At 43.3% G+C, this 23930-nt stretch overlaps 1 protein-coding gene across 2 annotated transcripts in view; it reads right to left on the reverse strand.

The window, feature by feature from the left end:
• The window catches only part of CHCHD3 (coiled-coil-helix-coiled-coil-helix domain containing 3), a 99943-nt gene extending 83276 nt beyond the window's left edge, over window positions 1–16667 (reverse strand). The window contains exons 1-2 of one of the 2 annotated variants that reach the window (XM_072147477.1): window positions 16459–16667; window positions 9989–10103 (exon numbers count right to left, since the gene is read on the reverse strand). In XM_072147477.1, coding sequence (XP_072003578.1) covers window positions 9989–10103; window positions 16459–16539 — 196 coding nt within the window. In that variant the 5' untranslated portion in view covers window positions 16540–16667. The remainder of the gene's footprint in view (window positions 1–9988; window positions 10104–16458) is intronic. The other variant, XM_072147476.1, reaches the window with a different exon arrangement.
• Between the last annotated feature and the right edge of the window lie 7263 nt (window positions 16668–23930).

Raw genomic sequence — 23930 nt, forward strand, 5'->3', positions numbered from 1 at the left:
ATGATAATCTAAGCATATTGTTACCACACAGCATCTCATAGCATCGAGTGTCTGAAGTGTCTGCTTAGAGAGTCCCCGCACACACTCTGGAATTTTACCCTCACCATCACTGAGTTATAGGAGCTAAAACTGCAAAAAAACTGAGTCAAATGGTAACGCAAGGTGGTTAAAATTATCTTTAATGTATAAACATCACTAAGAGATTAAAATTTGAGCAAAGCAAGGTCACCAAGTAATGGTGTTGTGTGCATATCCCATGTGTGACATGCTCACACGTCGATGACCACAATAAAGACTGCCAGAGCCGCAGAACTCGGGAAGGAATAGGAGGGCTTCAAATTTTGCAGCTCGAGCAGTCGGCTCACACACGAGGCTGTGAAAACTACAGTCATGTGTATGAGCCTATAGAAATTACTGTGTCCTACTGTTTTCAACTGAATCAATAGAATGCACACAAACACAAACTAATGTTTGTGTACATGAGGTCTAAAAACAAAGATTACGTTTCATCATGGCTACAAGCTATGCTTATGCAGTCCTTTTGACACAATACAAACAGAAGCGAAATTTAGGGCAAAACCTACCAATTTAATAATAACAGCCAAATATCTAATATGCTCCATATCAATGAAAGAAAAAGAATGGTACAGTATGTTGGATTTCAATATTCATGACCAGTAAGATGCTGTGGCTTAATTACCTCTCACTAACAACATGAAACATATTTTACTTGCTTAGGCCGGCACAATCTACAATCATGAAGGTGCATAGCCCCAGCCATTGCCCATAACAAATAGATACAATTATACACAAAACAAGGAAATAAGATATCCAGGGTGTGCTATATAAATTCAAGAAATCATCAAGGCACCTAAAATTTTGAAATGGACATCTACCGCCAGGATCAAGAATTGCAGTCCAAGCACACTGACATACTGGTATGTGCCCCCCTTCTTTAAGTTTCTTATGCCTTTACTTTAAAAATGATGCAAATGAGCCTGAGGGCCTCCAGTCTCCATCAACTCCTATGGAACCCGGAGCCCCTCAAGCTCCTTTGCATAATTTTAGAAGCCTAAAAAAAAAAAAAAAAAAAATCAGGGCATAAAAAACTAAAATAAGGGAAGATCCTGCCAGAGGGGGGTACACACCAGTATGTCAGTGAGCTTGGTTTTCAATCCTTGATCCTGTTGGTAGAAGGTTTTTTTTAACAATTAAAAAGCACTATACATATCGCTTGTCCCTTCACAACATAATATAAGTAGCCAGTAGATTATTTCCATCTCTGGGTAATGTAATATACCAACAAGACACGGCAAAAGGGAAGGGAACATGTGGGAGTAATTGTCATTTGGGTAAAGTTATTAGGCACTTTAAGGATTAATTGGTAACCAAACTGAAAACAAAAATTATTTACAGCTCAAATTTGCACTTAATTTCTCAATTCATGAACTCCCAATAAAGGACGGCAGTCCTAAGGCCTTTTTATGACAGCACCATCTGCCCCGGTACAGTAGCTGGCAGGGCGGCAGCAGCTCTACAGACATAAAAGTTAATGAAGATGTCAAAAAGAAAAGTCTTAACAACACACTAATAATCATAAATATTAAATCAGAAAGCAGAGAGTTACAAACAGTACAGTGACCTGCACCAAGGCGGGAGTTTATTATCTGCTTTTATTGCTCCTTCAGGATTAATCTGCTTCTTTATTTCATTCCAATTTGAAACGCATAATATGCAAATAATCTTCATTTTATTGTGCGCCACCTAATAAGGACTGCAGGATGTGTCACGCTTGGATATTGCACGCCACATGAAGACAAAGCATCTTTATGAATGCCACAATCGTGAAGAGAAATATATGAGCTTTTGGATCTTGATAAGAAATATCAGTGACAGCTATGTCATTCGTCTAGTCCAGGAAGACATTGCAGAGAAATAAAAATAAAGTGTTTATTATCAGACTTTATTGCAATGTACTAAACATACAGGGGCTTGCTTAATAAAATATCGAAGTTTCATTGGATTTTTTTTTTCCCTCTATAAGCTCATGAGCACAATGTAGCAGACAAGACCTGAAATCCATATGTTGTAGGCAGATACTTCAGGCGATGTCAACCAGCTATAGCAGTGATGGCAAACCTTTTAGATGCCGAGTGCCCAAACTACGACCGAAACCCAATTATCTTTTGCAGAGTGCCAATGCCACAATTTAAGCAGTAACTTATTACTCCCTGCTCTGTCACAGGATTAAATTGTATAGGTACCTGAGGACACCAATACAGTAGAAATAAGGAGAAGAAGTTTTGGATTATCATTGTAGATTCCCTCTAGGGTCCTGGGCTGCCTGGGACTGCAAGAGGCCTTGAGTCCTGTCTGGTGAACCCTGCCCTGGGGTGATGGTGCAGGTGCCCACAGAAAGGGCTCTGAGTGCCACCTCTGGCACCCGTGCCGTAGGTTCGCCATCACTGACCTATAGCGATCTGTGCAGATTTACTATTTATACTGTGTAGTAGATTTACAAGATGCTCATACATAGGCCTAGGCTATGAGGACACTGGTCAAATAAGTGTATGTAAATGCAGCTATACTAGTAATTGCATTCCAATGCTCATATAATAAGGTTAGAAAAGGTAAAATATACAGCTCCATTGTGTATAGAGCTGTAACAGGGGTGCCTATAAGATTACAGGAGGCAGGAGACATACTCCTGCACAGTATAAGGCTGTTACAGCAGAGAGGGGCTCTGATAATGCCCCCAGAGCACCTATGACTCATTAGCATAATTTTAAAAGTTGATTTTAGAAGTAAGGAGGTCATGAATAACAAATATGAGAGGATGAGTCTGGATCTAAGACTACATGCCCCTGGTAGATGTCCTAGAGGACATTACATATTCTTGCATACGCTAACTGCAATAGCGGAGGTTTTGTCCACTCACACAGCAATGACAATAGAAAAGACAGCCCTGGGAGCAAATTAAGCCAGGAATGGGATCTGTTCCATAATGTTTCAGCTCAGGCAGGCAGTTCCCACTCACAGTTGTGTTTATGGGCTCATAGAATCACATGGGACCACGTGCTACCCAATAAAACAATGTTTAGCACACAGCCAAATACAACAGCCATAGTCCGTGACTGTCAACACCTGCTCTATCCAGCATCAAGGGTTGGCAACACTTGATCCACAGGGCATGCACCCAATGCATACGTTACTTTTAAAGGCCCGGTGCACTTCCTAGGGTTCTGTACCCAGCCTGACTGCTTCCTCAGTGACATGGCTTGTTTGGAGTTATTTGCATTCTAGTAAATGGGGCTGATCTGCAATCCCAAGCACAGCCATTATACAGTGACGGCAGACTAAAGAAGCCATGATGCTCATATGGACGCTATAAACTCTTCACAGATGGGGGAACAATGTGCCACACTTGCGCCAATCTGATATTAACCCCTTAAGGACCACGCCCTTTTTCGTTTTTGCGTCTATTTTTCACTCCCCACCTTCAAAAGTCTATAACTTTTTTATTTTTCCATGTAAAGAGCTGTGTATGGGCTTATTTTTTGCATAACAAATTGCACTTCATAGTGGTAGTATTCAATATTCTATGCAGTGTACTGGGAATTGGGAAAAAAATTCTAAATGCAATGAAAATGATGAAAAACCCATTTGCGCCATTTCTTGTGGGCTTGGTTTTTATAGCTTTCACTGTGCGCCCCAAATGACAGGTCTACTTCATTCAAAGGGTCAATACGATCACAGGGATACCAATTTTGTATAGGTTTTATAATGTTTTCATACAAAAATTAAAAGCTCCTGTACAAGAAAAAAATTCTTCATTTTGCCATCTTCTTGCGTTAATAACTTTTTCATACTTTAGTCTACGGAGCTATGGGTGGTGTCATTTTTGCGACTTTTGATGACGTTTTCAATGCGTCTATTTTTAGGACTGTACGACCTTTTGATCACTTTTTATAGAAGTTTTTCTATTTTTCAAAATGGCAAAAAAATGCCATTTGTGACTCCGAGCGCTATTTTCCGTTACGAGGTAAAAAAAGTGAAAAAAATGTTATCATATTTTGATAGATCGGGCATTTTCGAACGCGGTGATACCTAATGTGTTTATGATTTTTACTGTTATTTATATCAGTTCAAGGGAAACGGGGGCGATTTGAATTTTTATGTTTCTTTGATATAATTTTTTTTTTTACTTTTTCAGACTCCCTAGGGCAGTAATGGCGAACCTTTTAGCGATCAAGTGCCCAAACTGCAAGCCAAAACCCACTTATCTACCACAAAGTGCCAACATGGTAATTTAGAGCAATATTACCTACATAAGGGCCAAATAATACTGCCACATGTTTACCCCCACTATTAGTATGCATAACACAGACACATACAGTGCACACATATATACAGTATGCATTACACAGACATATACAGTACACACATACACTCACCGGCCACTTTATTAGGTACACCTGTCCAACTGCTCGTTAACACTTAATTTCTAATCAGCCAATCACATGGCGGCAACTCAGTGCATTTAGGCATGTAGACATGGTCAAGACAATCTCCTGCAGTTCAAACCGAGCATCAGTATGGGGAAGAAAGGTGATTTGAGTGTCTTTGAACGTGGCATGGTTGTTGGTGCCAGAAGGGCTGGTCTGAGTATTTCAGAAACTGCTGATCTACTGGGATTTTCACGCACAACCATCTCTAGGGTTTACAGAGAATGGTCCGAAAAAGAAAAAACATCCAGTGAGAGGCAGTTCTGTGGGCGGAAATGCTTTGTTGATGCCAGAGGTCAGAGGAGAATGGGCAGACTGGTTCGAGCTGATAGAAAGGCAACAGTGACTCAAATCGCCACCCGTTACAACCAAGGTAGGCAGAAGAGCATCTCTGAACGCACAGTACGTCGAACTTTGAGGCAGATGGGCTACAGCAGCAGAAGACCACACCGGGTGCCACTCCTTTCAGCTAAGAACCGGAAACTGAGGCTACAATTTGCACAAGCTCATCGAAATTGGACAGTAGAAGATTTGAAAAACGTTGCCTGGTCTGATGAGTCTCGATTTCTGCTGCGACATTCGGATGGTAGGGTCAGAATTTGGCGTCAACAACATGAAAGCATGGATCCATCCTGCCTTGTATCAACGGTTCAGGCTGGTGGTGGTGGTGTCATGGTGTGGGGAATATTTTCTTGGCACTCTTTGGGCCCCTTGGTACCAATTGAGCATCGTTGCAATGCCACAGCCTACCTGAGTATTGTTGCTGGCCATGTCCATCCCTTTATGACCACAATGTACCCAACATCTGATGGCTACTTTCAGCAGGATAATGCGCCATGTCATAAAGCTGGAATCATCTCAGACTGGTTTCTTGAACATGACAGTGAGTTCACTGTACTCAAATGGCCTCCACAGTCACCAGATCTCAATCCAATAGAGCATCTTTGGGATGTGATGGAACGGGAGATTCACATCATGGATGTGCAGCCGACAAATCTGCGGCAACTGTGTGATGCCATCATGTCAATATGGACCAAAATCTCTGAGGAATGCTTCCAGCACCTTGTTGAATCGATGCCACAAAGAATTGAGCCAGTTCTGAAGGCAAAAGGGGGTCCAACCCGTTACTAGCATGGTGTACCTAATAAAGTGGCCGGTGAGTGTATATACAGTATGCATAACACAAACATACAGTGCACACATATATACAGTATGCATAACACAGACATATACAATGCACACATATATACAGCATGCATAACACAGACATATACAGTACACATATATACCGTATGCATGGCACATATATATACACATATACACACAAATATGCACAGCACAGATAGACACACCCATATACTTATATACACATAACACAGACAAACACACACACACATGTGCATAACAAAGACATATCATATATCTGTGTTATGCACATGTGTGTAAATGTCACATATACATATTGCACAGGTATATATGTATGTGAACTGTATAAACAAATTTTAGACACTGTACAACTTACAGTTATCTATGAGGAAGGCACACAGCATCCCCCTCCCCCTCTCTCTCTGTCCCGGCTCCACTTTAGGTCTCCTAGTAGGAGGTACAAGCTTCACCCCCGCTGCTTCCTGCTCCCAGCGCTGCACTGGGAACTTCTTATAAACATTTAGAGCACAGACAGGACCACAGGCATTATCCTGCACCCGGCTGTGTGCTGTATCAGAGGGGCCCACAGGTCCTCAGTTTAGAAGAACTGCATCTACCCCGTGCAGTGTGACCTGTCTGCTCTGTATCTGAGCGCAAGGGGCAGATGCTGTTCTTCTAAACAGAGGACCTGCGTGCCTCTCTCTCTCAAGGGCCCAGTCGCAAGTGCACTCCCTGGCACTGCACACGGTGGAGGATGATGGCGTGCGTGCCAGCAGAGAGGGCTCTGCGTGCCCTGTCTGGCACGCGTGCCATAGGTTCGCCACCACTGCCCTAGGGTACTTTTACCCTAGGTTGTCTAATTGATCCCACCATATACTGCCATACTACAGTATGGCAGCATATGGGGATTTTGCACAACATCTAATACAATGTGCAAATCGCACATTGCAATAGATAGCCTAAAACATGATAGCCTCGGGTCTTTGTGTGACCCAATGCTGTTATGACAACAGATCGCCACTCCCCGATGACGTCACGGAGAGCGACGATCGGAGCCAAGTTGGCAGCTTTGCTGGCGGCGATCAAAGGGTTAACACCCGCAATCGGTGCTAGCACAATAAAGCAAACACCTGGTGAGTATGAAGAAGGCTCAGCCCGTGAATCCTCTTCATACTCCCCCATGCGGTTACGTCTTATTGCGCTATGGGGTTAATCGCCTGCCCTCGATATGTGATCTATAAGATAAGTTTGTGGAATGCACCATTAAACGTAAACAGTGATATGCCATATGGTGCTACATGGGGCTACATAAAATGTGACACATTTATGCCAAAATAATGGCAAGAAATATTTATTGAATATCTCTTAATAAAACACTGATTTTAAATTTAACAAAATGTGACACATTCTCTTTAAAAAAATATAAATATATATTCTTCACAGAGTAACATAAGCCCAAGAAAATGTGTTCTATTTCTGTTATAATACTGCAGAAAAAGATGAATTAGAAACCTGGAGAAAGCGTGTCGATAAGCCAGAAACTTTGCCAAAACTGCAAAAGGTCACATTTTCATAAATGCTGTAAATAGGGCTCTACAGAAGGAGATCAAACTAATTACACATTCAGCACGGAAAGTACAGATGCCTCTTGGATATTCTGAGTGCTTGCCTTCTGCGTGGTTACACAGAAGAACATATGGGGAATAAAAAGCCATGGAAAGCATTACATTGTGTGCCTGATGTGAGAGTCTGTAAAGAACAGAGCAGCTGCACACACCAAATATTAAGGAAACACTTCTCCGTAACAATGAGGAGTTTGGCAAACAATTATTCACAAGAGATTACAGGTCCTCCGCATCCCAAGATGCTTATCACTTGTGGAAAGAGAGAGACTCTACTGCGCTAGGCTGAGGCATTCACTCTACAATGTAAGCTCTTCAATCAGACAGCCATTCTTGTTTCATGGCCTCACGGCTGACATCAAGAATGATTTCCTATAGTGAGACAGACACTTTGGAGAACATGTGTTGATCAAACCCATAAGAAGTGATGATAGACATTACATGGGGAAGTTGTCCATGACAACTGGTCAGGTCACCACTTTTGTATTTTATAGTTGAGGTCTGTTCCAAGTCACTGTTTCAGTAATCTCTGCATTAAGTCATCAGTGGTTAGTTAGAAAAGGAAAGAAGATAAAGAGGAAATGTGGTCCGAAACACTTGCTAAATAACTAGCAAATAACTACAGAGAGTATCCTGCATAAATCATAAACCCTATTCTGACGCTAATAACTTTTTGTTGTATGCAGCTGCGTAAGGTGTCATGCCTATTAAAACCAATTGTACAACCTTTTGATAAGCTCTTATGCAAAGTTTTCTAGGTGACAAAATAGTCAAAGTGTGTTACTTTTTATTTCCACCATTGATTTCACCATATGGAATAAATATTGTTATATTTTCACAAATAGGGTATTGTGCGATACATAATATTTTTATCATTTTATTTTTTATATATGTATCCTAGAAAAGAGGAATAGATTGAATTTTCACTTTTTATTTATTTAGATTTTAATTTAGTTTATTACATTTTTAGTACTTTTTCAGGTCCACTAGAGTGTTCTTGCCCTAAGGCCTCTTTCACACAAATGTATGCTCAAGCACACAGCCATGCTCTCACCCCTCCCTTCTCTATAGCGAGCCATGGATTGCAGACATGCATACGGGTAAAGAGCATGATCTATCTTTTTTCCGTGGACAGTAGGGTGACACACGTGGTCAACAGATCATGGCCGTGTACCATAGGCTTCTATGGGGACAGATATCCGTCCGCAAACTGCTCCCACACAGAATAGGTCTAGGTCAGTTATAATTTATAGATAAACTAATACTAGACCCTTTCAAGGTATAAAGTTGGATTTGGTATTCAGACATGTCAGTAGCATTAAAGGGGTTTTTCCACGAACAAAAGTCAGGCCCTATCCATAGAGATGAATGGTGCAGAACGGTCATGCACGACAATCAGTTCCTTTAATCTGATGGAGCAATGAGGGGTCCGACAGAGGTACATGGGACCCCATCGCACCCCTCAATTTCGCACTGCACTGAGTGGTTAGGACCCAACTTATGTTCGTGGGAAACCCCCTTTAACTGGGTGTTTTTAGCACCTGAGTGAAGTTGCCCCCCCCCCCACCACCTTGTTCAAATCAAACAAAATTGGTGTCAAACGTTTGTGCTACGTTTGTGCCGCTATCGTTTTGAAGATTTTAATTAAAGTTTCCAGAGGTCATCAGAGGTCAACCAGCCCCCCCACATCGCCAAAATCAAACAAAACTGGTGCGAACAATTCTGCTACATTTGTGCTGCTTTTGTTTTGAATAAATGAACAAAAAATTAAAGGTCAAAAGTTCAAGTAGCCCCCCCACATTAACCGAATCTGGTTAACAAAACTGGTGTCAAACGTTAGTGCTACGTTTGTGCAGCAAAAATTTCATTTGTGCCTCATTTTTAAGGTATGTTCAGGTGTTTGCATAGGTTAAAGGTGTTTAGGATGAACTGGTACAAAACAATTCCCCGGTTTTATCACCAGGGGGAGCTAGCAAACACATTTGGAAGAAGTGAACTCTGATAACCTATATTAAAAATGATAGTGGCACCAACGAAAATTTTTGCTGCACAAACCAGCACAAACGTAGCAGAATTGTTCGGCACCAGTTTTGTTTGATTTGGGCAATGTGGGGGGGGGGGGGCTGGTTGACCTTTGATGACCTCTGGAAAATTTCATTAAAATCTTAAAAACGATAGCGGCACAAACGAAAATTTCTGCAGCACAAACGTAGCACAAACGTAGCACAAACGTAGCACAAACGAAGCACAAACGAAGCACAAACGAAGCACAAACGAAGCACAAACGAAGCACAAACGAAGCACAAACGAAGCACAAACGAAGCACAAACGAAGCACAAACGAAGCACAAACGAAGCACAAACGAAGCACAAACGTAGCACAAACGTAGCACAAACGTAGCACAAACGTAGCACAAACGTAGCACAAACGTAGCACAAACGTAGCACAAACGTAGCACAAACGTAGCACAAACGTAGCACAAACGTAGCACAAACGTAGCACAAACGTAGCACAAACGTTTGACACCAATTTTGTTTGATTTGAACAAGGTGGGGGGGGGCCAACTTCACTCAGGTGTTTTTAGCAGGTTAAACCATGAAAGAAAGCTCCCTGTGTGACTTTCAAACCCAAGAGTGGAAAAACTAGAACACTGTGCGCTAACAGTCTCAAAATATTCAACAATGAACACGCTGGAAAGAAAATCTGCATCCATACCTGCATAACTAGTAGAGACAGGCTGCTCACTAGGAAGCTTTGGCTGTGCAGGCGGTGATTGCGGCCTGGGAGGAGAGCTTGCTTCTCTCATACGGTTGATAACATTTTCAGAAAGCTATTTAAAAAAAAAAAAAAAAAAAGGAAAACAATAATAAATGTTAGTTACTGCAGAAAGAAAAATATCAAATCACAACACATTCCTTTTTTTACACATATAAATAAATCCTGACCTAAATTATCGTATGAAGAATCTTATTGGACCGATGAATTCCATATATCCATGCGATTAAATCCCAGTGCACACATGCAAGTTTTATTTTACGACAAACTTGCTCCATGTTCTTACGGGATTTACCAGACTGTATTGAATGGACATGCTGAATTATGTGCAGTTATTCTAGGTTTGGTCCGGTAAATCCTGCAATAACACGGAGCAAGCTTGTTGGAATAAACTTGATCATGGGCAACAGGCTTGAAGGCAATGGTAATGGGATTGTCACTGAAATCTTTTCTGTACTACATGCCAGAGTTGTAGTACCTATATTACATTGGGCGGAAGTTACATTATACCGGAAAAAAGGAAATAAATAATGTGTTAGTCCTAGACACCTTGAAGGTTCCAGTGACTTAACTTCCTCAGCTAAATATTTATTATGTAGTCTACTGTAGGACATATCAGAAATGGAAACATACTGATACAACTATACTTGTTGTAAAAAAAAAAAAAACCCCATCTAATGCTTGTGTCTAAAAACCTGTCTGTGCTTTGTAGGGGAGTGGAGTTGAGCTTTGTAGACATTAAGTGTATGCTCAAGGTTTTAGCATTATGCACCATAAACACCCTAAAAGTTTTCTTAAATAAACCAAAGCAACAAATAGAAAGTCATACTAACAATTCTCATCATGGGACGGATTTATCATCCATCGTTCTTAGGCTGTGTGTTCACGCACACGGTTACGGCTGGGAGGGCACACGTAAGGCGCACTGGAGAGGAGGTGGGATGAGCGCTGCGTTCATCTCCATAGAAAATAGAGAAGAACAGCCATTCTTATGGCCAAAGATAGATCATGTTCTAGCTTTTTTTGAGACTGTGCACCATAAACAACTATGGAGGACATATATCCAACCGAAAATTTGCGGCCATATATACGTCCCCCGTGGGTTCATGTGATTGCAGCCTTATACTGTCTAACTTTACACTGTTTAGACAATATTAGTAAATCTGCCCCAATGGCTCAAATCTAACTATTAAAAGGAAATCTATCTACTGTCCATATTTTTCGGACTATAAGACGCACTGGACCATAAGACGCACCTAGGTTTTAGAGGAGGAAAAATAAGAGAAACATTTTTTTTTCCCCCACATAGTGTGATAAAATATTTAATAAAGTAACAGTAAAGTAACGGCACCGTACGGAGCGGTGCAGCCATGTTTCTCTTTGGAAAGGGGCAGGGACGAGCAGCGCTCACCCCCTCCTCCTCTCCCGGGCAACGACATGTGCCCGCAGTGCTACGGTACGAAGGGCACACATTCTTGTGAATGTAGCCTAAGGGTACTGTGTAGGGGATACTTTTATTAGGGGTCATTGTGTGACATTTAGTGAAGTTTTAATAGTGTACTGTGTTCAGGGAGACTTTATTGGGGGACAATTTATGGGACACTGTTAACTGATGCTGAAGGATGACTCCCTTGCCAACAGTACAAGTGTTCTATCAGATACAGCCCTATACAGAAAACTTGGTGGTCGGGGGGAGTGTTGTTTCTTTAACCCAACACAGATTGGCTAACAGCAAGCTGAGCCAACCAGTGTTGGGGGCAGAATAGTCCAGTCAGCATACACTGCATGCTGCCGCTGCCTTAAAGGGAACCTGTCACCAGGAGACCCATTTTTAGCACTCCCCCAGTCCCCACAGAGCATAGTACATACACTGCCAAAGTGCTTTTGTATAAAAAAAAATTGGTTTTACAGAAAAAAAGATTTGTTATATTGTACCTTTCATTAGCATCTGCTGTGTGACTAGGCAAAAGGGAGGGTCTGGAAAGGAGCAGTTTCCCCCCCACCCCCACCCTTGGGAAACATGTGACCTTTTCATATATATGAATAACTCCCCTCACTCGGTATTCGCTTTAGAGGAGCAGGGGGAGTCGCTAAGCCAAGTGATGGGTGTTTTCATATATTTGAAAAGGTCACATGGAGTAGCTGTTCCCCAAGGGTGGGGGGAACTGCTCTTTTCCAGACCCTCCCTTTTGGCAACTGCCTAGTCACACAGCAGATGCTAATGAAAGGTACAATATAACATATCTACTTTCCGACCAGTAATACATCCGCATACAGCCGCCAACCCCCCAGTAATACATCCGCATACAGCCGCCAACCCCCCAGTAATACATCCGCATACAGCCGCCAACCCCCCAGTAATACATCCGCATACAGCCGCCAACCCCCCAGTAATACATCCGCATACAGCCGCCAACCCCTCAGTAATACATCCGCATACAGCCGCCAACCCCTCAGTAATACATCCGCATACAGCCGCCAACCCCTCAGTAATACATCCGCATACAGCCGCCAACCCCTCAGTAATACATCCGCATACAGCCGCCAACCCCTCAGTAATACATCCGCATACAGCCACCAACCCCTCAGTAATACATCTATATACACTTCAGTCCCCCACCAGCCACGCAGTCCCATGTAACATACACCTCAGCCATACCAGCCACGCAGTCCCATGTAACATACACCTCAGCCATACCAGCCATGGAGTCCCATATAACATACACCTCAGCTATAACAGCCATGCAGTCCCATATAACATACACCTCAGCCATACCAGCCATGCAGTCCCACGAAACATACATATCTTGTTCCAGCCGTCAACCCGTCAGTAATACATCCGCATACAGCCACCAACCCGTCAGTAATACATCCGCATACAGCCACCAACCCGTCAGTAATACATCCGCATACAGCCACCAACCCGTCAGTAATACATCCGCATACAGCCACCAACCCGTCAGTAATACATCCGCATACAGCCACCAACCCGTCAGTAATACATCCGCATACAGCCACCAACCCGTCAGTAATACATCCGCATACAGCCACCAACCCCTCAGTAATACATCTATATACACTTCAGTCCCCCACCAGCCACGCAGTCCCATGTAACATACACCTCAGCCATACCAGCCATGCAGTCCCATGTAACATACACCTCAGCCATACCAGCCATGCAGTCCCGTGTAACATACACCTCAGCCATACCAGCCATGCAGTCCCATGTAACATACACCTCAGCCACACCAGCCATGCAGTCCCACAAAACATACATATCTTGTTCCAGTTGAGCTCCCCACCCATTTCCGTGACATCAAGTGATATCAAATCCCATACACCTCACACACCGCAGGATCTAGGAAATGTCTGTACCTTGTGTTTATGCTGGGAGCCAAGTGTCTCTGATGTGGAGCAATGGTCTGCAGCGCTGCAGACCATTGCTCCAGCCAGAGACACTCAGCTCACAGCTGCCTGTCCCATTCTCAGGGAGCGATGTCCACAGCCCCACTATATGGGAGCACACATACAGGAGAGGGGAGAGGGGAGCACAGCGGCACTCGCCTGCGCTTTACGGTGAAGCATTAGCTGGCAGAGCGCAGCCAGGTGCCCTCCATTCCCTCCTGCAGCTACATCCGGACTATAAGACACAACACCGTTTTTTCCGCCATTTTGTGTGTGTCTTATAGTCCAAAAAATACAGTAGTTCCCGAAATAGATTCCCCCTCCCTCCACTATCCCTCGCAGCATCTATGTCCCTGTGTGTTTAAAGGGGCACGGAAGCTGCACTGTCAATAGCTTCCGGCCGTCCACGCCCACCTGTCCCCATTTCTCATTGCCGAAAGCACTATTGACAGCGCAGCTTCCTGTAAACAAACAGGGGCACCAACCGGGGAGGCGGCGGTGTGGGACACCGGGAGAGGATGCAGAGGTAAGTACAACTTTATTATTTTAAGCGGCCCCCCACCGGCCACATATGTATTTTTCATTTGGCTCAGAATACCCCTTTAACGTGTCCTACATTAGACCAGTGCAGAGTACGAGTAGACAGTTTTCTCCCGCACCAGATTTATCAATGTCTGATGCTGGATGATAAATATGGAGCAGCGGAAAGATGGGAGGTGCTGTAGAGGTTTATAGCACTATTTTTTTAGCTTCCCCATCCTGGCTGTATTTTTAATTTGTCTCGGATAACCCCTTAACCCCTTAACGCTCTGCGCCGTAGCTCTACGGCGCAGAGGTATAAGGGATGTATGAAGAGGGCTCACGGGCTGAGTCCTCTTCATACAAAGGTGGGGGTTTTTGCAAAATGCATAAAACCCCCACCGCTAATAACCGCGGTCGGTGCTAACACCGATCGCGGCTATTAACCCCCCCCGTTGCCGCCGGCAAAGTCGCCGGCGGCATTTAAAAGACGGCGGCGCGCGGGCGCCGCCATCTTTTTTTCGATCGCCACGCCCCCGAACGTCATCGGGGGGCGGCGATCGGTTGCCATGGTAGCCTCGTGTCTTCTTTTGACACGAGGCTATCTGGCAGCTGCAGATTCGTTACAATGAGCCAGTGGCTCATTGTAATGAATGTGCTGCAAAAATGCCATATATTGCAATACAGAAGTATTGCAGTATATGGTAGCAGCGATCTGACCATCTAGGGTTAATGTACCCTAGATGGTCTAAAAGATAGTGAAAAAAAAAAGAAAAAAAAAAGTTTAAAAAATAAAAAAAATTAATAAAATATTAAAAGTTCAAATCACCCCCCTTTCCCTAGAACGGATATAAAACATAATTAACAGTAAAAATCACAAACATATTAGGTATCGCCGCGTCCCAAAATGCCCGATCTATCAAAATATAAAAACGGTTACAGCCGGCGTGACCTCCGAGGCGGGAAATGGCGCCCAAATGTCCGAAATGCGACTTTTACACCTTTTTACATAACATAAAAAATGAAATAAAAAATGATCAAAATATCGCACAGACCTCAAAATGGAAGCAATGAAAACGTCGCCTCATTTCGCAAAAAATGACACCTCACACATCTCCGTGCGCCAAAGTATGAAAAAGTTATTAGCGTCAGAAGATGGCAAAACATTTTTTTTCTTTTTTGTACACATTCGTTTAATTTTTGAAAATGTATTAAAACACAATAAAACCTATATAAATTTGGTATCACCGCGATCGCACCGAACCAAAGAATAAAGTAGGCATGTTATTTGGAGCGAAGAGTGAAAGTCGTAAAAACTGAGCCCACAAGAACGTGACGCACGTGACGTTTTTCTTCAATTTTTCCACATTTGGAATTTTTTTTCAGCTACGCAGTACACGGCATGTTAAAATAAATAACATCACGGGAAAGTAAAATTTGTTACGCACAAAATAAGCCCTCCCACAGGTCTGTACACGTAAAAATGAAAAAGTTATGGATTTTTGAAGTTGGAGAGCGAGAAATCGGCCGAAAAACCCTGCGTCCTTAAGGGGTTAAATACATCTCCCCCAGAGTTTGGGTGGAGTGTAGGGATAGGTAGTTTGATGCCTTTACCCAGCGTGCTGTCTCCTATGTCACACAGAGTCTGACTGTAATGTAGGTAAGCAACAAATAAGTTTGGAAGGAGACAGGCCTAGCACATAATACATTTCAGAACAGTTTCCTCAATGGAGTCAATGGGCAGAGACTAGCTTCATGCCAAGTGTTTATAGATTATATAGAGCCATAACTGGAAAATCCCTTATAGTCGTCTACAGTCAGATATTGGAGCTGTAGTCTGGTAGCCTATTACCAGACACACATGTAATATATGGCAGTCTGTAGTCTACAGGTGATCTGCAGTCTGAGATATTTTAGCTTTAGTGTGGTGACCAAGTACTCAGATATATAATTCTATAGACACACATGTAATATATGGCAGTCTGTAGTCTGAAGCTGACAGGTGATCTGCAATCTGAGATATTAGTATGGAGACCTAGTACTCGTATATATATTTCTATAGACACACATGTAATTTATGGCAGCCTGTAGCCTACAGGTGATCTGCAGCTCCAGAGCTATAATAATAAAGAGCAAGTAATGAGAAGAGTCAGTGCAGCCCCGGGATGAAGGGGACAGGGGCACCTTGAGGAAGGTCATGTTTGGGAAAGTAGAGAAGACATCTACCTAGACTTTCCGTGAGTGCAGTTTCCTCCATGCTCGTACCTGAGCACCACACACATACACCCAGAGGTCACAGGGGATGACAACTTTATTCGGGGAGACGTGCAGCGAGGAGGCAGCTGTTGCCGTAAAGCGCTCCCCCAGCGGTCTGCATGTGCCTATGTGCACACTGGTGACACTGCCCTGTAGGCAGGTAGCCCTGTATCCCATCACATCTCCATGCCATGTGTGATGCCCTTGTCAAGTCCTCCGCCATCACTCACCCGGATTCCTTTAACTACAGTTATGTTATCATTCTCGTCCGCCTCGAAGGAGACTCTCCTGGTGCTGCCGCTGCCTCCCATGTCACACAGTCCGCCGCCTGACAGCCACTATCCCGGGGACAGCAGCCAGGTCACACAGCACAGGCCGCAACTATGGGACAGGAGCCGGCAGCGGCTCATCAACTACACCGCTACTGATTGGTTAGTGTCATGGACGCCACGCCTACAGATGAGGATTCCAGACGCGCATTGGTGGACTAATGACTGGACGAGGCAGAAGCGGAAAGTTTCTGTACTGTGAAGTGCAGTGTGCGGTGCGGCTGTGCCAGGATACGCGGTGTTCATTACATAGCATAATCCTGGTGCAGCCTGGACAATGGAGAGAATGAGCATCTTTATATCAAGCTGTGACGCTTGTTAGGCTCCACGACAAATCATTAAGCACTTCTGAAATGACTGCTCAAACTATGGCGAGAGAATGAAAATGTTGATTTTAACTCTGAAATTACCTGGCCAAAAATAGTTTCGTACTGCCTGAGACAGCCTTTTACGACAATACCAGGGATGCCTGCTGGCTTCTCCCTAGCCTGAGATCCAGTCTCATATATCTATCAGCCCTACATCTGTAGTGGTGTTATATCAGCTAAGGCCCCTTGCACATGAATACCTGCTCAACTGGGCCATAACCTAGGAGAGCAGGAGGGTGGATGAGGGGTGAGCGCTCCGCTCCCCTCCCTTCTCCATAGAAAGATGAGCGGACTAGACCTCAATGCACATCCACAAATTGTGCAGCCTTTAGTGATGGGAATTCCGCCTCTTCTTAGTGAGCTGGCTCATTAGGCTCAGCTCAGTAAGAAGAGCCAGGGATCAGACTAAGGCTGCATGCACACTGCCGTGAGCCCGCCGCACCGTAGCGCGGGGAGAGGAGGAGGAGGTGAGCGCAGCTCACCCCCGCCACTCTCCATAGCGATGTATGGCCGCGGCGCCGTAATACGGGAAAAGATAGGACATGTCCTATCTTTTCCCAGGCTACGGAGCAGTACGATGCCGCACGTGCACCGTACCGCTCCTGTAGGGCGCCGAAAGCCCATAGAAGTGTATGGGGGACGTATATCGGCCGCATATACGTCGGCCGTATATACGTCCCCCATACTGTTGTGTGAATGCAGCCTAAGGCAACGTTGTGCAAATCAACTTACAGTTCTTTATTGAACAGCAGGTAACGGATAAAAGAATTAACATCAGATTCTCAAGCTGGAAGAGTCATGGAGAGCTGGTCCACAAGAAGGTTACACACAGCCTGGTAGTAGGTTCATGCTGGGTTGGTGCACATCTCAGTTCTGGGCTTAAGTCTCCAGACTTGTCCTGGGTGCTAGGCAGTAGGCATGAGGCACCTGTAGTTCCTGGGATTGGACAGCAGCTGTGGCCACACTAACATGTGCTGCTCACTCTGACTTGACTCTGCAGACTGAACCCATGTGCTTCCGCCCAGGAGGGGTTTATATACTCCCTGGTCAGGTGGTAGCACCTCTCCAATCACCTTTCAGCTTGTATTGCAAGAATATCATTGGACAGTCATATAACACAATGTTAACTGTTGCCTTGTCAAGCAGTAGCAACAGCTGCAATTACTCAATATTACAAGTTCTAGAAACTTCCTAGAAAGATGATCAGTCCCCCTAACAGCTCCTGACCTGGAGAGGGCGCTATTCGCATCTACCACCTTGCCCATGCATTGGCAGGGGTGTTGCACATACATTACAGTTATAGTAACCTATACACACATGATATTACACACACCCATGTACACCTATGCACTGTGGGCAGACATGATGGAAAGATTGTAGATAGGTGAAAGCAGACATGAAGGAGCTGCTTCCTATAATCACTGAGCAGAGATGGACAAGTGCACTGCATAGCCCCCCTGCTCACCCTTTACTGAACATGCAGTCGTAGCCTATAGTGTCCGGCTCTGTATAGAGTCTGGCTCTTTAGAAAGAGCTGAATGATTATGCTCTGCTCATTATGAATATTTGGCTCCTGAACGGCTCCCTATGTAATTACATAGAGTTTCATTTTCTGGCAGCCAGCCAGCCACCCATCCCCACTCCATTCCTGTGACTTTATTGGCTACTGTGGGTGCACTGTAACTACATTGGCTACTTTGGGGAAATCGTGACTATAATCAATAATTTGGACAGCACCATAACTGTAGTGTCTACTGTGTGGTTACTATGGCAGCACTGTTGCTATATTAGCTTCTGTGGAGGCAATGTCACTATATTGACTACTGTGGTGGCACTGTGACTATATTGGCTACTTTGCGGTCACCATTACTATATCGGCTACTGTGGTGGCATTGTTACTATATTGGTTACTATGAGGACACTATGGGGCAGCTTTATCAAGGTGTCTGAAAGTCAGAATATTTCTAGTTGCCCATGGCAACCAATCACAGCTCAGCTTTCATTTTACCAGCGCGCATGAATATTTTAAAGGGGAGCTGTGATTGGTTGCCATGGGCAACTAGAAATATTCTGACTTTCAGACAGCTTGATAAATCTGCCCCTATGACTATTTTTGAAACTGTGGGAGCACTGTGAATATATTGGCTATTATGGGGTCACTGTTACTATCCATATAAAATATGCAAGCTTCTGCATTCACCACTGCAGTTCTTTCTTTCTATATAAGTAAATCCAAGTCATGCAGGCAAAGTGGTGCTCAACGGTATGAATAGGTCCAATACAAGCTCCAAAAAAAACCGTGGCAGGGTTACTAGAGTGATGAAAGCCTGATCCAGTTGGCTGCTAGTGGCGTCGTCCAGGAACTACTTTATGTACCTGTCCAGTTCTCTACTAGTCTCCTCATACCTTTTCACTTTGCTATTCCACGTATCCAACATTTGCTACATTAAAGGACACCTGTCATCAGGTCTGTGTCACTTGTACTGTCACTACTACCTGTTGGAGCAGCTCACAAGGATCCCATCCCAGCCTTTATCTAGTCATTTCATACATTAATCATTGTAAAATCATCAATTCTTTATTATGTAAATGAGGCTGGTCACATGGTCAGAGGCAGTGATTTCACCCCTGTTACCCCTCCCCTCTCCTCCCCCTGCTCATGTCTGTGTGTAATGTACAGTAAAGCATAGTTGGTGTGTGTGCTGCATCTGCTGACATGCTGCATCCTCCTAATACACAGAGACACAGACATCAGCTACACATGTACCTGACATGTTCTGCTATAACATGGCTGCCTGGAGCTGCTGTATCTCTCCTAAACACACACACATGCACACACAGGCTGCAGGGGGTGTGGCCACCGGCACCAGGGAGGACATCATTATACAGCCTCACACCATTATACAGGCTGTCAGTCATGCACTGGGGGTGTGGCTGTGCCGCCCTCTCATGAATAAGCTGGACAGCTTGAATATGCTAATTACTCATTGGACATTTCACAGGTCATTTGCATACAGCTTTAGGACCTCATTGCTTAGGTTTACAGGCATGTAGAGGGACAATGAAGGGATAGAGGCAATGCTCTCTAATGGCAGTTCATGAAAATATATTTAGTTTAGGGGGGTTATTTTGCCTGACGGGTTCTCTTTAACTCGACCTCTCTCTAGTTATTAAATTTTTTGTTTGGTTTCGACCCAGTTCTGCTTATTTTCTGTATATGTTATTTGTCCATCTGTGTCCTTTTGGGTGTAATATCCAGAAGCTGCCATACAAAGTAAGTTCTGCCTTTTCCACTTGCAGGGTCTCTCACGGTGTGCTAGCAGGTTCCAGATAGTGGAACCCCCATTATCAGGGTGGTACATCTGCTTTAGGCAGGGACATCACAGGGTGAGTTCGCCACCACTTTCCCAGTGTTACAGCTTCCACCAAGTCTGTTTGTGGTTACGCTGCTTGCTGGACAGGTATTTGACAGCACTGTTTCTATATTGGCTACAGTGGGATTATTGGTACTATATTGGCTGCTGTGGGTGCATGGTGACTATATTGGTTATTGTGGGGGCATAATAGTGATCTCTATGGGAACAGCAGAAAAGTATTAAGAAGGTGCAATATTTTTTTGTTGCTAAATCTACAGAGATGAATGGTAGCTGTTAGAAGCGCATATGGCGGCCAAGTAGAAGAAGTAAATATGAAGTCCTCCAATCAAAGGCGTCGCCTGTCCCCAGATTTACAGTAAATGTTGATGTTAAACATGAGCTCACAATAACATTTTATGATGCTCTCATTCCAGTATGTAAATTTATGTTAAAACAACCCTTTAAAACCTCTAAAGAAGATAAATATAAAGTTTGACACGCTTTTTTATGCTACAGTTAGTTTAGCTTTTGTTTTTCTCTATAGCTTCTAATCAACAATACCAATATAATACTGGCTCATGACATGTACTGACAGACTGTCATGCTGACCAATATAAATAACAGTCACAATTTCCCATCATTGTCTTTCTGCCACTGATAACATTTACTTTTTGAGTGCTGTCAGCCCAGGGTTATACAATGAACATGTTATTAGTGGCAGAAAATGGCTGATGCACATCTAATGAGGAAAAGTTCTATCTCTTGTAATTCTGCCTAATAGCAGTACATCAGTGATAAGGGGACATCACTGCCTAGAATGTATCTATGCTTCTGTAATAATTGACCGTCATTTTCTTGAAAGATTTTATGTACCGTGATTGTATAGTGGTTTTTGACATTGATATTTAGCAAATTATTCATAATCTAAATGTTTAAAATGTGTTTAGATGAACATATTTACTTTGAAAGGGAATTCAGATATTTTTATACATTTTAGTCACTTATATCCAGTATTCTGGATCAGCATGTATGAAGTCAATGTGGATTATTCATGTGGATGTAAGATGTTTTTCTCCTATATCTCATGTACAGCAGATGGGGGATATTTACCAGGGCCTCTGCGTCACGTCAGTGGCGTAGCAGCCCTGAAATAATCACAATAACTGCAAATGACTTCTATGGGAATAATGAAGCCGAAAACACGGCTTCTTTCCCAGAGATACTAGGTTATGATCTGGTGACGAGGAATCTTCCGCAGTTGTGTGCATAAGGGTTTAAGTAGCGACAGGGTCTCCAAATAACCTAGGAGGCGTTTGGCTAAGAAATTGAGAGACCTTGCTCACATTCAGTGAATATTCAGTGAATTTTGTGTATTACACTAGCTTTTTTTTTTTTAACACATTTTATTAAATTTTCAAAACTTAAATAATGATGCAGAATTACATATACAGTTTGCCCTACATGGGCATTAAAATGAGCATGAAGAATAGGTTACATTTAATGCACTCCAACCTCATGTATAACTTTAACATAACTATTATTATGCAATCAAAGCTTCAAACACTTTGTTCGTAGTTTGTGGTTCTGCGTTATTCTGACAACAGTATTTTCTAGGGACCTCACTTTCAGTAAAGACAGAGTCCATTATAGCTGGATTGGTAAGATGTCTTTCTGCCTTTTCTGTGAATTTTTCATTACAATATAAATGTGTTTTTTAACTTACCTTATGCTGACAAAATCCTGTTCTGAGTCTCAGTTTTGTATTGGTTTGGCTGCATTTAAACAAAAAACATGTGACTCTTCTGTGCTGCTCACTCCTCAGCTCTAACACCCCACGTTGTGCTCCTGTACAGCTCCTCCCTGACCCGCTGATGTCAGCTCACCAGACTGTGAGCTCTGTGAGTGAACAGAGCAGGTGTAAAGGAGCACAAAGATGGGTGGCAGAGAGCTTAGGAGTGAGCAGCAAGTCACTCTGCGACCCACCAGATTATTTTGTCAGGGTGCAAGGTAAGTTTAAACACACAATTATATTGTAATGCAAATACACAGAAAAGGCAGAAAGACATCTTTGCAATCCAGCTATAATGGGCTTCTGCAACCTGACTTTAGTGAAAATGAGGTCCATGATGACAGGTTCCCTTTAAGTTGGCCATGTTATACAATTGGGTGAGTCTGCATGGAGTCACTAGGTCAAGTATCTCCTCCCTGAACATATGAGAAACAATAAAAGATTTCCACTTATGACATTTTTTTCCTCTATTTCTCTTTGTGTCGAATAATTTCCAGTCTTTTAAGCCTCCCTTTATATTTCAATCTTTCAATAACCTCCACTATTCAGGGTACTGATGAAGATAACCAATTTGCCATGATGGATCACACTGCATCTAGTAAGAGTACTTGTATTATGGTGGGAAGTGGGTTTAGGAGAGTAACCTTGTTATCACTATCAGCACTCGTCTCTTCTATGTGGACAACTAGAAGCATTGGGTCAAGTGTGGTGTATGATATGAAAATCTGTTTCATACCACTGTTTGCTAAGTATGCTTTCTTCACTGGAGTTTCCTAATTTCACTGTAGAGTACAGAAATACTGTGCTTTCCAGTCCCCCAAAATATCCATACACTGTATCTTTTGCTCCCCCTCCACTGCTCACACCCTTTAGTTTAGGAAGGTGGTTTGAAAAAGCAAAAGACAATCGGCCGGGTAGGGCATATTTATCACTCACCTCTTACTTCGCCAACTTGGTTCAGTATCATGCAACATGTCACCTGCTATTTTGATGCCTTTCCTCTTACATTGTTCGTCCTGAATTTTCCCAAATAAGGGGAGATAGCTCAGTTTGCAGACGTCTGGCGTAAGCCCTATTTTGATCCCCAAGTAAAAGATATGTGAGAACCCTGATTCAACTGCTATGTCAGCCTGCAGCTGTGTCCCTAGCCTGGATGTCTTGCTCCTAAGGTCAAGTAACTTGCTTTTGGAGATGTTAATATGGAGATCTTCGAATTGGCCAAAGTTAAAATGGTGTGAACCGTGTGGGGTTTGACAAGAATACAAGAATGTCATTTGTGAACATTGCCAGTTTCACCTCCTCCTCTCCAATATTCATGCCTTTAACAAGGGGTGAATCATCCAGCGATATTGTTAGGGGATCTATTGTTGGATCAAACAACAGGGGGTGACAACAGCCACCCAGGGTGTGTGCCTCTTTGTAATAGGAACATAGAGGATAGAAACCCACCCGTGTGAATACGTGCTAGGGGGAGTCATAGAGGCCTGCTAAAAGAATACAAAATTTACCAGAGATACCAAATACCTCCCACAGCCAAGGCTAATGGATCTTGTCAAACGCTTTTCCCACATCTAGGGTTAATAAAGCTTGATGTTCTCGCAGCTGTGGACTGCAAATACCTTTTTGCTGCCACTCTCCCCTTGATAAATTCTACCTGTGAATTGCCACCTTGGCCATTTACACTAGATCTAGGGGATCTTTTTATTTCTTGTGTAAGAGTTTGATTTGAGCCTCTTTTCAGTGTGGGTGTATTGCACATGTGTGTAGAATATGGTTTATTTTTATTTTTTTAAAGGGCACCTGACATCAAGAACATGCCCAATAACCCTTATGCCCAACCCCCTGCCCCCACTGTACCTA

This window comes from Engystomops pustulosus, chromosome 4 (genome assembly GCF_040894005.1).
Source record: "Engystomops pustulosus chromosome 4, aEngPut4.maternal, whole genome shotgun sequence".
Lineage (NCBI taxonomy): Eukaryota > Metazoa > Chordata > Amphibia > Anura > Leptodactylidae > Engystomops > Engystomops pustulosus.